Source organism: Falco punctatus (genome assembly GCF_963210335.1).
Source record: "Falco punctatus genome assembly, chromosome: 2".
Taxonomy (NCBI): domain Eukaryota; kingdom Metazoa; phylum Chordata; class Aves; order Falconiformes; family Falconidae; genus Falco; species Falco punctatus.
Window position 1 is genome coordinate 56,760,501 of NC_137581.1, and position 12,256 is coordinate 56,772,756.

General features: G+C 38.7%; 1 protein-coding gene across 1 annotated transcript in view; it reads left to right on the forward strand.

Moving 5' to 3' along the window:
• RAP2A (RAP2A, member of RAS oncogene family) overlaps nt 1–12,027 on the forward strand; it is a gene marked incomplete at its 5' end in the record, with an annotated part of 32,389 nt that extends 20,362 nt beyond the window's left edge. The window contains one exon of the mRNA XM_080375020.1: nt 7,983–12,027. Within this exon, the coding sequence (XP_080231146.1) occupies nt 7,983–8,220 (238 nt within the window). The 3' untranslated portion in view covers nt 8,221–12,027. The remainder of the gene's footprint in view (nt 1–7,982) is intronic.
• Between the last annotated feature and the right edge of the window lie 229 nt (nt 12,028–12,256).

A 12,256-nucleotide genomic window follows, 5' to 3' on the forward strand; every position in this document is an offset into this window, starting at 1 on the left:
CATTTAAGCAGGTAACAGCTGAAAATAGGCTGTGTCTGCAGTGACTTGCAGAAGCAGGCTGAACACATCTAAGGAGTTTATAGTTACTCTAGCTCCCCCATAAGATCTTAGATGTGGAAAATCATAGAATCATGGAATGGGTTGGGTTGGAAGGAACCATCTAGTTCCAACCCCCCTGCCGTGGGCAAGGACGCCTTCCACTAGGCCACATTGCTCAGAGATCCATCCAACCTGGTATATACATTTTATATTTACATATATATATAATCTCCTCTACAGTTAAGAGTTTTTTTCTGAAGTGATCGGAAATGGCCTGGAAAGTTCTTTAGTGTCCTTCATATAAAAATGATATGCATAATCCTGTTGCCTCTGTTGCAGCAAAGGGATGTAGGTTTACTAGATGGCCTTTCAGTATGCATATTGGATAGTACCATCCATGGTTCTTGTCACTTTGAAGGTCTCAGCTGTAAGCTGCCTAGAAATAATGTGTTCAGGTGCTTTGGCTGAAACTGCTTATAGTAACAGTTGGGAAGCAAATATATACGGTGCTTCATTACATTGGGGTTTGTTGGGCTTTTGCTTGGAAGAGAATTATTTCCTCTAATTTCTTACAAGCACAGTACCAAGGGTGACCCTGCCAAACAATTTAAGCAAAATTGGCATTGGTTGAGACTTTTCCTGGACCTTGAAATCAAACTGGAAAGCATGAGCTGACTATAACAACCACATAACTGAACTGTTAAAAGTATTTTATTTAAGTTGAGGTGATTATTTCCAGAAAGTTTTGTGTGCAAGAATAAACGTAGTTTCTGCAGCTCAAAAGTGATGTGATGTGGTGCTTACTCATAGGGGAGCAAATTAAATAATTATTGTAAAACAACTTGAACAATATTAGAATGATGAATAAGTAAAATTATTCTGACTTTATATACCTCAGTTGATCCATCTGAAGAGTTTTTTTCCCAAAGGCTATATAGGGAGTTCATGTCAAAGCCTAGAATAAAATGTTAAATCCCCAGTCCTGCAATTAGGCCATAGGCTGTTCTTTATAGCAAACTAATTCATGACTCAGCCACCTAATTGCAGTGGGACTTCCAATAAGGTCTTGAACATCTACTCATTTATAAAAATGATTTTAAGACGCTTTTTTTTTGTTGTTGTTTGGAGTTGTTGCTTAAGTAATTAAAGCCTTACACAATATAGCTTACAAAACCAAATATTAAATGCAATTAATTGGTAAACTGGAGTGACTTGTTTGCATCAGAATGGTGGGGGTATTATAGGATATGTATGGATTTACCTGTGAAGCTGTAATAATTTCCATTAGAGAGCAAGGTACTCAAACATTGCAGAAGCCTGCCTACTTTTAGATATACCTATCTATCTCCTGGCACATTCCATAAATCTACACATTTATTTATATATATTCTAAATATATAATATATTATATAGATATATTCATGATATAAAAATATAAATTCTATAGATGTAATAAATATATTTGTAAATACACACATGTTCATTGATGTGTATTTGCAGGCTCTGCAGACCGAGCCCCTGCTGTTGATTTAACTCATAATGTTAGAAGCTGTAAAGCTACCAAAATACAAAGAATCAAGGTTTGGAAAAAGTGAAAAGTCTTCTCTGGCTGAATTTCTTAAGCCAAGGTAGTAATTATTTTAGAAGTATATTTGTTTTTCTTGCTGTTTTGGTTTAAGAACTGGAAGCTTTCAGCAAAAGATTAAGATTGTTTGGTTTCCCCTTGACAATTCTGTGGTCTTGCTGCTTCTCATCCTGGTGTATGAGAGGCTCAGAAACAGGCTAGGGAGCGCTGTCTATTTGTAGAACCATAGAATGGTTTGGGTTGGAAGGGACCTTAAAGATCATCTAGTTCCAACACCCCCCCCCGCCCCCAGACACCACTCTCTTCTTATCTTCTGAAGCTGATGCGAGTTTTTAACTATTGAGGATCAGCTGTCCACAAGTAGTTGTGTGAAAGGGATAAGAAAAGTCTTGGTAGTCACACTTGGAATATGTTCTTTCTCTAGATGAGGAAACTTCTGGTTTAAGTTGTGACAGATTTTACTGCAGGCAATCAAAGTTTGCAAGTTACATTATGAAATAATGCTTAGTGGTATTTATGCATGAATTTGTAAACAATCTAATAGGTTTAACTGTAATTTCTGATACTTTAGTTCATATTGCCCAGAATTCTTTTACTGTGTATTTTGGCAGGATTGTTACCACAAATTTTCTGTTAAGTCTGAAATGAAGAGTATTTTTACTGACTTTCTGATATTAGGGACAACAATGATGTAAATAATATCTTTGTCCTTTAAATTACTTTCTTTTTTGAAAGACAATTAGAAGTGTCAGAAATATATTAGTAAAAAAGGGGGGGAGATGAGACACTCTGCATGTAGAAGGTGATTAAAGTGGCTTAGTACTGAAGACTTCTTTTGATGATTAGGAATAGTTATCATGTATAGATGCCTTTTATATTTCAGTGGTCCTAGTATTTAACATGTAAAGCTAGAAATCTTACATCTTTCCACAAACTTCAACAGAATTGAAGCTAGTTATAAGAAAGTCTTCAAGAATACACGTTTTTGTTCTTTAGTTTTTTGATTTGTTTTTACTCTACAGAAAGTTTCTGCATTTTAGTTGAACATACTTGGCTCTGATACGAAGCTCAGGCAAAAATTCTAGAAAAGATGCAACACTTCAAGAATATGAAATTACAAAGCAGGAACCCATCTGAACTTTTTAGTATCTTCTCCTGTACTGGTCCAGCTTACTTTTCCTGCCCCCTGTTTAGGAGTACTGGGTAATCTCTGGCACAGTTTATTAGTCTTGGTGTGAGGTATTTGTTGGGGGTTTGTTCGGTAGTTTGTTTGCTTTGTAATTCTTACTCATTTATTCTTTGCTTTCATTATATTTTCACTGCCCATCATCTTTGGTTTTTATCTTTATCCAATGACAGTTGTAACCAGAAATCTGGTAAGTACCTTGTGAAAGAGATTCAGATGCAATGTCAAGCACTGCCCATGGTTTTTTTCTCCCTGAGTAAAATGAGAGGGAGGTAAAAATCTCTGAGGATCATTTCCATAGCATTCATCTTGAGGCTTTCTGACTGTTATAAGCTGTTATTCAAAGTATACATACTAACCTAAACAGAAATGTGGATGATACATGTGCCATGTGAGGTAAAATAAAATATAGAAACTATTTATCATTGTGTGAGGTGTAAGGCTGTGTGGTCAGTGGTGCGTAGCTGGGCCACATAAAACATTTAAAGTCTGTGTATTTATTGATTCTACGTGGCTATGGTGTCCATCCTCAGGAAAACTGAGGGATTTACTGCAGCCTGTTGGTCCCAGAAACTCATTAAAGATGGATAGAAACATGGGTTTTAGCATTGAGTAGTTATCTGGGACTGGGAATTACATGCTGGTTGTCTTTTATGCAGTAATGACTGTGCCGTGACAGTAGTGATATCCTGGATATGATGGTATTTGACTCTGCACCGGTGTCTTTCATGGGGCTGTAAATGGCTGCAGTTGTATTACCTCTTCAGGAGTTGCCACTGCTCAGTATCTTGTCACGTTGGAGCTTAAGATAGTGAGATCATTTAAACAGGGTGAAGTACCTTGTTCTTTAAGCATGTTCTGCAAACATGTGTAATTGGTCTTGCAAAAACTTGCGCCTGAAGAGGTCTTGAAAAGTCAAGCCTTCCTGTGCTGCATTTGAGTATAATTCTTACAGGCTCTGCTATGATGTTTGCCCTAGAATACATACTGTGCTGCACCGACAGAGATGAAACCAGCAGGCATTCTCATTTTCAGGTGGCCTTCATGCTTTTCATTAGGAGCGATCAGTGCCGCTTGAAGCTTTTCAGCAGTATTGAGGAAATTGGATTTTCCTGCTCCAGGAACAAGGAGCAGAACTGTGCCACTTCTCCCCCTGCCCATACCTTAGTGCTGGAGATGGGCAGCACTGAGAGGAGAGACCCCTGCCCAGCTCCTGCAGTGGGCTGAGCTGCCCCCTCGGACATCCTGCAATGGCAGCAGCAGTCCGGCTTGTCAGGACTGTGGTATAGATGAGGAGTGGGAGGTTAGCCTCTTTAGCTCTGCTGTAAGTATTTGTGAGTAGGTTAGGTCCTACTTGAAGCTTTTGGAAGCATTTGTGAATTCCTAAGTTTGGCAATTTTATATATATTTTTTGGGTGTTGTATGGAAGGGTCTTGCATTGTTGTTTGGGTGTTGCAGGGCAGATCTTGGGTTACTGAAATCCAGCAGGGTGAAAAGCGTGTGAGGAAGAGGTGATGTTCTTGCCCTCATATTTCATTGGAATTGTGTAATTCCACTATGTCTGAGAAATCACCCTTCCCCGTTGTGGGCCTGTGCTGCTGCACAGCACCTCAGTGGTGGGTCTACCAATGCCTGGCCAGTCCAAGCTCTGCAAATGGTGAGTGAAGCCTCCAGGAGCAGGCAAAAGTCACCTCCAGCAAGATCGGCAGCCATGGTGAGGAGAGCACTGAAGGAGGAGTCTCCTCCATACCTATCAGAAATAAATTTGCTCGGAATACAAAGTGAGGCAGGAAATTCTGGCACTGTTGTGAGATAAAGGGTGGAGAGCCAGCCTGAACTTCAGAGCTTGTAGGGCTTGATTTAGTTGAGAGCTAGGGTTTCCATGGTGTGTTACCAGAACTCAAAAGCTGGGAAGTACTGTGTGGAGACCTCCAGGGACTCTGAATGAAGATGAGCAGGGGCTGGAACCACTATGTGGAACCACATAGTTTCTGTAAAGACCTTTTGGTTGACATATGGCACTGACCAACACACAGTCAATTCGTCATCATCTCGGTATTTGGGGAAAACAATACATAGATGTCCGGTCTGGCTTTCCCATACTCAGCTTGGCTCTGGCAGGACTGGTACTGAACTGGAGCTCATAAGCCCATACTGGAGCCAGTCTTCCACTCAGTATCCATGGGCTGTTCTGCCATTACTTGTCATATTCCAACCTCTGTTACTCTAGATAATGAATACTGACGTTTCTATATAGAAAGACAAATTGCATGACTCTCTGTGTGCATACATATTACAAACAGTTTCTATATATATTATAGGCAGGCATAAGAATACATACATATATATAAAACCAAAATATTTTAAGTCACGCAGAATATACATACATAATCGGTATTTTCTCTGTAATGTTGACTACTCAAAATTTAGGTAGTACAAGGATATATTTTGCAAGAGTAACTTTTTTTTTGTCCTGTGAAGATGAGTTTAATAAGATGACATCGTGAGAGTTTTGCAGAAACATTTTCTTACACAATTTAATGTTGCAAAGTGGTTATTGGACAAATCTGAATTATAAGGTGAATAAGGCTATTGACTGTAGAATTCCCATCTTATTTTTGGTGGTGAAGGTCGGTAATGAATAATGTAAATACAGGAGGCAAAAGCAGGAAAAAGCAATACATATAAGTGCTTCTGTCTGTTCCACCTAATAGTTCCTAGATGGTCCTGTGCAAATAAATTAAATTAGACTTTTCACATCTATCCTGTCAGCTCGTCAGTTCTTCTTTTTGTTTGGTAGTACAAAACTGCATTATTTCCACCACTCTGTTTCCCAGGTGCTAAGTACTCAGTAGTAAACAGATCCTCAGATATTTATTTGCCCAGCTTTTCTAGGGTTCCTAAACCTTTTAAAGCACTTGAATATTTCAGTGGAACCAGCTATAAATCTGCAACAAGTGAGGGTTGGGTTTTTCCCCCTCATATATGTTTCTCAGTGAATTGGAGTGATCTTGCAGAACGAGAAGTAATCTTGTGTTTTAATTCTGGCTCATCTACTTCTTTGCTGAATGGTTGTCAAGTGGCTGCTCTGAATTTCTCAATTTTTCCCACTGGTAAAATTCAGAAGATAAAGGAATACCTGGAGGAGCTGGTGGGGGGCAAGGGAAGTTTGGGGTCCTCAGATACCAAGAAATGTGAAAGTGTACCCTATTCCACTTTCATTGAAGGGGTTTTAATGCTGTACAGCAATACAATCGGACACATGCATCTGAACAATGAAGATAAAAAGAAATGTTGAATTACTCTCTTTATCTGTTGAATGCCATCCATCTTATGTAATTAAAGACTATGCTATCATGTGTTTAAATGCGGGAGGACAGATTTCAAGATGCTTGTGTGTATTTTGGTACTTAATTAATGGCAGCTTAGCTCTTGCAAGAGTTCCAGAGGTATCATTGTGCTAAATACTGTATATCCACAGAGTAAGCAATGGCTTGTGCCTCTTCAGATGGTAAACGACGATAGGATAAATGGTGAAAGGGGAATTCTCTACAATTGTTGACCGCAGCCCTAGACTGTGGATTAAATGACATTCCCATAGTTAGCAAAGATGCATAACCAAGTTTAGAATTTCAACTGCATCTTGTGGCATAGTTGGACCAATTTTTGATACTGCTGCAGTGGTGTAAGAGTTGCTGAGGTGGTTTGAGAAGTCACTGCCCTTTTGTCCTTTCCTGACTCTCTGGGAGCCCACTGTCCCTGCAGTAGAGCCCACCAGGAACACATAGGTTCCTTGTTCCAGTGCTGAGTTTCATCATGACTGTTAGGTTAGACCAAGCTGCTGGATGTTTCCCTCAACCAGCTGAGACATGTGCACCAGATCTGCTCTGCTGCCCTGCCTGGGATGCAGGGAGGGTGGGTGGGATGGATGCAGGAGGGGTTATAGGTGCCTTCAGGACAATGGCATCTTCAACTGCCGCAGGTGTCAGCTGTGACTGTTGTCTGTCTAGCAGCTGTCTTACTCAAGTGATTTGACTCAAAGCAGTAATACTAAGCTAATACAAGGTAGAAAATCAGGTTTAAATTAAGAGGGAACCATCTTGTTTCTCTTGAATCTTTGTTTAGTTTAAGTGCTAAAAGCTGTAATCAGTTTTTCTCTCAGTCCTTGTTGCTTTCATGAGAAAACCTGTGTAAGAGTATTTTGGAAATAAGCCCAGTGTTTTCTTCTCTGCTATGGCAAATATGTAAATTTAAAACCTGACAACACTTACTTAGTTCCACGTCTGAAGAAGAGTTTATGCATGTGAGGATGGAAAAAAGGAGGACAAGAATTTGAATTTTTTTAAAAAAATTGGCAAAGATCCCCTCACAAGGAGGTGCAAAGTAATAAATTCCTTCATTCCTTATATGATCTATTGTGCTGTCCAAGTTGATTATGAAGCAGAACTGTGATAGTATTGCCAGGAACACTTTTTTTTCCCCCTTTTGTTTAACTGGCATAATGATGTGAATGCTGCAAGGGAGAGTTTACATATTCTGTATCGACTAATACATGTTTTTATATAACAATACTTCTGTGTGTGTACGGTACTTGAAGTGGGCTACGTTTCCTGAAATTGCAAATGAATTTACTGGCCCTTTGGTTTTCTCCCTTTTATTGCTAACCTGAGAGTTCTGTATATATTAACCAAAGATAAATGTACTCTTGGAAGGGAGAGTGATGCATCCTTATCACAAGCAGAAAATAAAATATGATACCAGTTCAGGTAGAAGGAGGACGTAATGTTGAAGGGAGGGTTGGACGTCCATCCTGTTCTTAGACCCTGAGATTGCCATCATAAAAAAAAAAAATATTATATTCCTGGTTTCTGTGCTGTGGAAGTGTTCCTGGCAGATTGCCTGGCAGGAAGGAAAATTCAGTGGAGGAAGCATTCCCTAGAACTCAAAGAAGGCTCTAGGGGGAAAGAGATGTGTAACAAATTGCTAGAATGTGAAATATGCAAAGCATTTTTTCCACGTAAAATTTTAAGGTCATCCAAATGTTTCTTACCTGTTGGGTCTGTACTGATTGCTGATAGATGTTTACATTTAGAATGTTTCCATTTTAAAAATATAATTATTGCTGTTGTTCTTTGTGTTTGTTTGTTTTTGTTTGTTTGTTTCAAACTGTAGGTATGAGAAGGTGCCAGTAATTCTGGTTGGTAATAAAGTGGACCTGGAAAGTGAGAGAGAAGTATCGTTGAGCGAAGGCAGAGCCTTAGCTGAAGAATGGGGCTGCCCCTTTATGGAGACCTCTGCTAAAAGTAAAACAATGGTGGATGAGCTCTTTGCGGAAATTGTTAGACAAATGAACTATGCAGCACAGCCAGACAAAGATGACCCATGCTGTTCTGCATGTAATATACAATAGCATTAAAAATGACCTAACCTGGACTTAATTTGCAGAAATTTTGTAAGGTGGTAAAACTGTCTACTTCACTTCCTGGTTTGTGGGTCACTTGAAATACATCTGTAGTGAAGTAGCAACATGAACTCAGAGCTGAGCATTGAAAGTCAATCACTGACTCTGAATATAATTGGGTTAAATGACCACATCTCAGCCATGTTTCCCTTTGAGCACCTGCAATGTTATGGCACAGCCAGTTGATCTACAGGGTCGTTCTGGTCGAGCGTCTGTGTGTTGTCAAGTCAGACAGCAACAACGGCAACTATTTCTGAAGAAGTTGGAAAACTTTTGGAAATGGGAAACAAAAGCAGTGGAGATAATATCTCTGAAGACCATTCACAACTAGCAAAAGTGCGAAAGGAGAGCCAAGTCTTTCAGTGTCTAATTACCGTGCTTCAGGATGTGCGCTATCACTTGTGGCCAAGTTTGTTCAGTCAAATACATTGATTTCACCAGAACTTCTGACAGTGTTAGAGGAAGAGGCTACCAGAGACCTATATAGTTTGGATTTTTTTCAAAATTGATGCTATTATTTCTACACTTTATCCCACATCTTGAAATAGAAAACATTGAATCAGTGTGTGAAATGAGAGGCAAGATCTGAAAACAAAAGACGGGTGAAGAAACAGTCTGGCATTGGAATGTTTAAAATCTTTCATTTTGCTGCTCAAAAATGGAGGATCGCTTCAGGTTTTTGGTCTGCAAAAAGCCAAACAAACCCTCTGTTTACAAAGCAGGAAGCATCTTTATTTATCACTTTACTGAACCAGGAGGAAGCAACTGTGATGAAAAAAAATTGCTGAGCCTTACTAACAAGGAACACTTTAATAGATTAACTAGTACCATCTTGTAAGGAAAATTAAGCCATGTTGCATCCATATGTTCCCTTCTGCAGAAACCTCGTGGGACAGTATGAACATCCTGCATTTTTAAGTTTGTTAAAGACAACAGTTTTTCTTGCCTTTAAGGGCTACGTTCTCTGGTGTGATCCCTAACTAACCTTTGAAAATCAAGTTTGCTATTTGATAGCTTTAATGTTGAAAACTTAAATTGAATAACCATGTGAAATCATTTGTTTCAGAGGTGAAATAGTTACGGTTGTAATTCCTTAGGTGAGTGTGGAAATGGCTTTTTAATTGCCTGACACACTATTCAAAGGTTGCCCCAATTATTGTAGTGTTAAATGGTGGGAGCAAATATTTTATTTTGAAAGGATGCTCGAGCTCTGACTTGCTAGTTTCATAGCAGTGAAGTATTTATCATTTGCATGACTAATGGCACAGAAATACCTATTCTGAAGTCTTACAATCAAAGTATAGAGAAGTTTTCAATCACAATGTTTAGATTTTAAATGCTGGAGAGATTGTCTTGAGCTGGATCTTTTAATAGGTAAAATTGGCCATAAAAATAGAGTCACTGAGCCTGTGGTCTAAATAACACCATGCATTTATTAGTTTTTCAATCTTGTGCAGTAACAGTGTAGTTCCTTGTGTTTAAATGAGTGAAAACAGGGGTGCTGGGGTGTGTGTGCGTGCGCGTTGAGCGTGTATGTGTGTGTGTGTATATGGCCCTTAGAAATGCTGTAATTGGAGTTAGGTTCGAGAGTTTTGCCTCCATCTGCAGAACTTCCTAAAAACGCTCTCATCTGCTACAAAAGAAACTTGAGTACAAAACGCTTCGCAGATTTTCATACATAAATGCCCTTAACATTTTGAATTATAGTTCAGTGGATGATAACTAAAGGAAATCATATTAATGGAAGAGAACTGGCCATCTCTGCCCTTAATCTTTCAAGACCTTTCCACAGCCAGTGTATCAAAGGGCATTAGATGTCACAAAACATTAAGCCTTACTAGAACGTAAATGTAGCCCGTTTCCCATCTACCTTGCAGAGCTTTCGTTACTGTACTTTGTTCTCTTAGGGAGATAGGCACACTGTTTATTTCTGGCATCTGAATGCCCATGTTGGGTGCTCTGAATCGCCCTCCTAGAGGCACCTACCTCTTTCCATTGACCATATAGCAAACTTTGGTCCTCAGAGTCACACAACTTATATGCCTAAACTAGATGGTATGAATGTTCTCTTACCCCCACTCCCCATCTGCCCATTGTGTCAGCCGCCAGGCTTAATCAAGATGTCAGATGTGGAATTAATGATATTTCAAAGTTTAAAATGTCTAGATTGGGAAATGATTTATTGAGCATTACAACCTCTCTTGTAGAACAGCTTGCCAGTGTGAGATCCACTGCATAAGCCCTCAAAAAAAACCCCAACCAAACCCAAATTTGAAACTGAGTTGCATGTTATGCAATGTTATTTGCAGAGATGACAAAATATTACCTCACAGATTGTTCATCAACCAAGAAAATGACATGAAGTACAGTATGAACAGCCTAACATGAAGTTCTTAATATAAAACAGATGGGCTTTTAATATAGGAAAAATTTCACAGTAAATTTTTAACAGAAAATATTAATGAAAAAATCTCCCAGTCTTGTTTCTTCATTACACTCTTGTATTTTCAAAAACATAAGCCGTATGTAAGCTAGCACACAATGTGGCGGGGGGAGGGGAAAGCGTAAGTGGTGTCTTTCATCGTATAGTTTTGAGGAAGTAGTTATGCACTATTTGTATTTCCACTAATGTGAAGATAGTGGAGCTTGAATCAATGACAGTTGCACTCGACAGATTTTTCAGATTACAGGGGTAGCAGAAAGGGAGGTAAGTGAGCCACGCAGCAGCTGCATGGCCACCCTGCAGGAGTCATCGGTCTTGGATCACTGTTTCATTTGTACCCTGATAGGATTACCAATTCCAGTATTTGAAAGTTTCTTATAACATGCCTTAAAATATTATGATTTGTTCCAAAGACCCGCTTTTCTTTCGGCTGTTCTTGTAGAGCTTTGTACTTTTCTACAAAGACAGCATTTATCCAGTTTTGGGTTTTGGTTTGTTTTTTTTTTTTTAATGTTGCAACTTTTATTCTTTTAAGCTGTGATAGTGAGAGCAACTGTTTCCTCTTTCCCTTAAAAATACACACAAAAACTAGTCAAAGCAAACAAACCAGAATTGGATCAAGAGTATTAAACATGATTGCATTGAGTTTTCTTTTGGGTTGTTTTTGGTTTGTTTGGTTTTTTTCTTCCCTGTTGCATCTTTTCCCCCTGCCCGCCCCTTCAGAGCATCAAAAGAATTTTGGTGACATTTTCTGTTCTGGTTCTAGCCTCTCCCTAACCCCAGTGCTACAGTTGCATTACTTTTCTGTGGGAAAACTACTGGTATTTGCTTTCCTGTGTAGAATGTTGCCTAAAGATGTCAGCCATTTGGTTGGGGGGTTTTGTGCATGTTTGGCTTTTATTTTTGTTTGGTTTTTTTTACCAGTGTGCCATCAGAACACTGGTTAGGCTTTAATTGTGAAACTCCGCAACAAAAGCAAATGTTTGACAACTGCAGGAGGCTTTTATCTGCATTGTTGTGCATCTGTTAATTCTTGATCAGGGTTTGAAGAAAGACTGAAGTGGGTTCTGGAATCAGGCTTAACGCTGTTGATTTGGAGTTTCCTAGGGGTGAATTAATGTATTTCACGGTTAATTGTTGAGCTCTAATACAACTGGCAACTTAAAATGGGGCAACAGTTTGTTTTGTAACAATGTCAGTTGTTTAAACCTTGATGTTTCAAATAAAACAAGAATTGTACATAGAACTCAATGCAAACTCAGCAGTTGTATTTGGAGTTAAATTATTTTAACAAATAAATTTATTTAATGAAATCTTCCTTGCATTTCCTGTATTATACACTTTGATTTGATCAAAAAGTTCATCCAAAGCTGACATTAGCCAGTAATTTCAAACAACACTGTAAACTATTTGCAGTTCAGCTAAGTATTTCTTGCCAAAATGTTCTTCTGGTACAAATTAAATAGCAATACATAAAAAGCAAATATACTTTTAATTTTTATGGATGGATGGATGTTGTGATTTAAGTTATAAGCTTGCTAA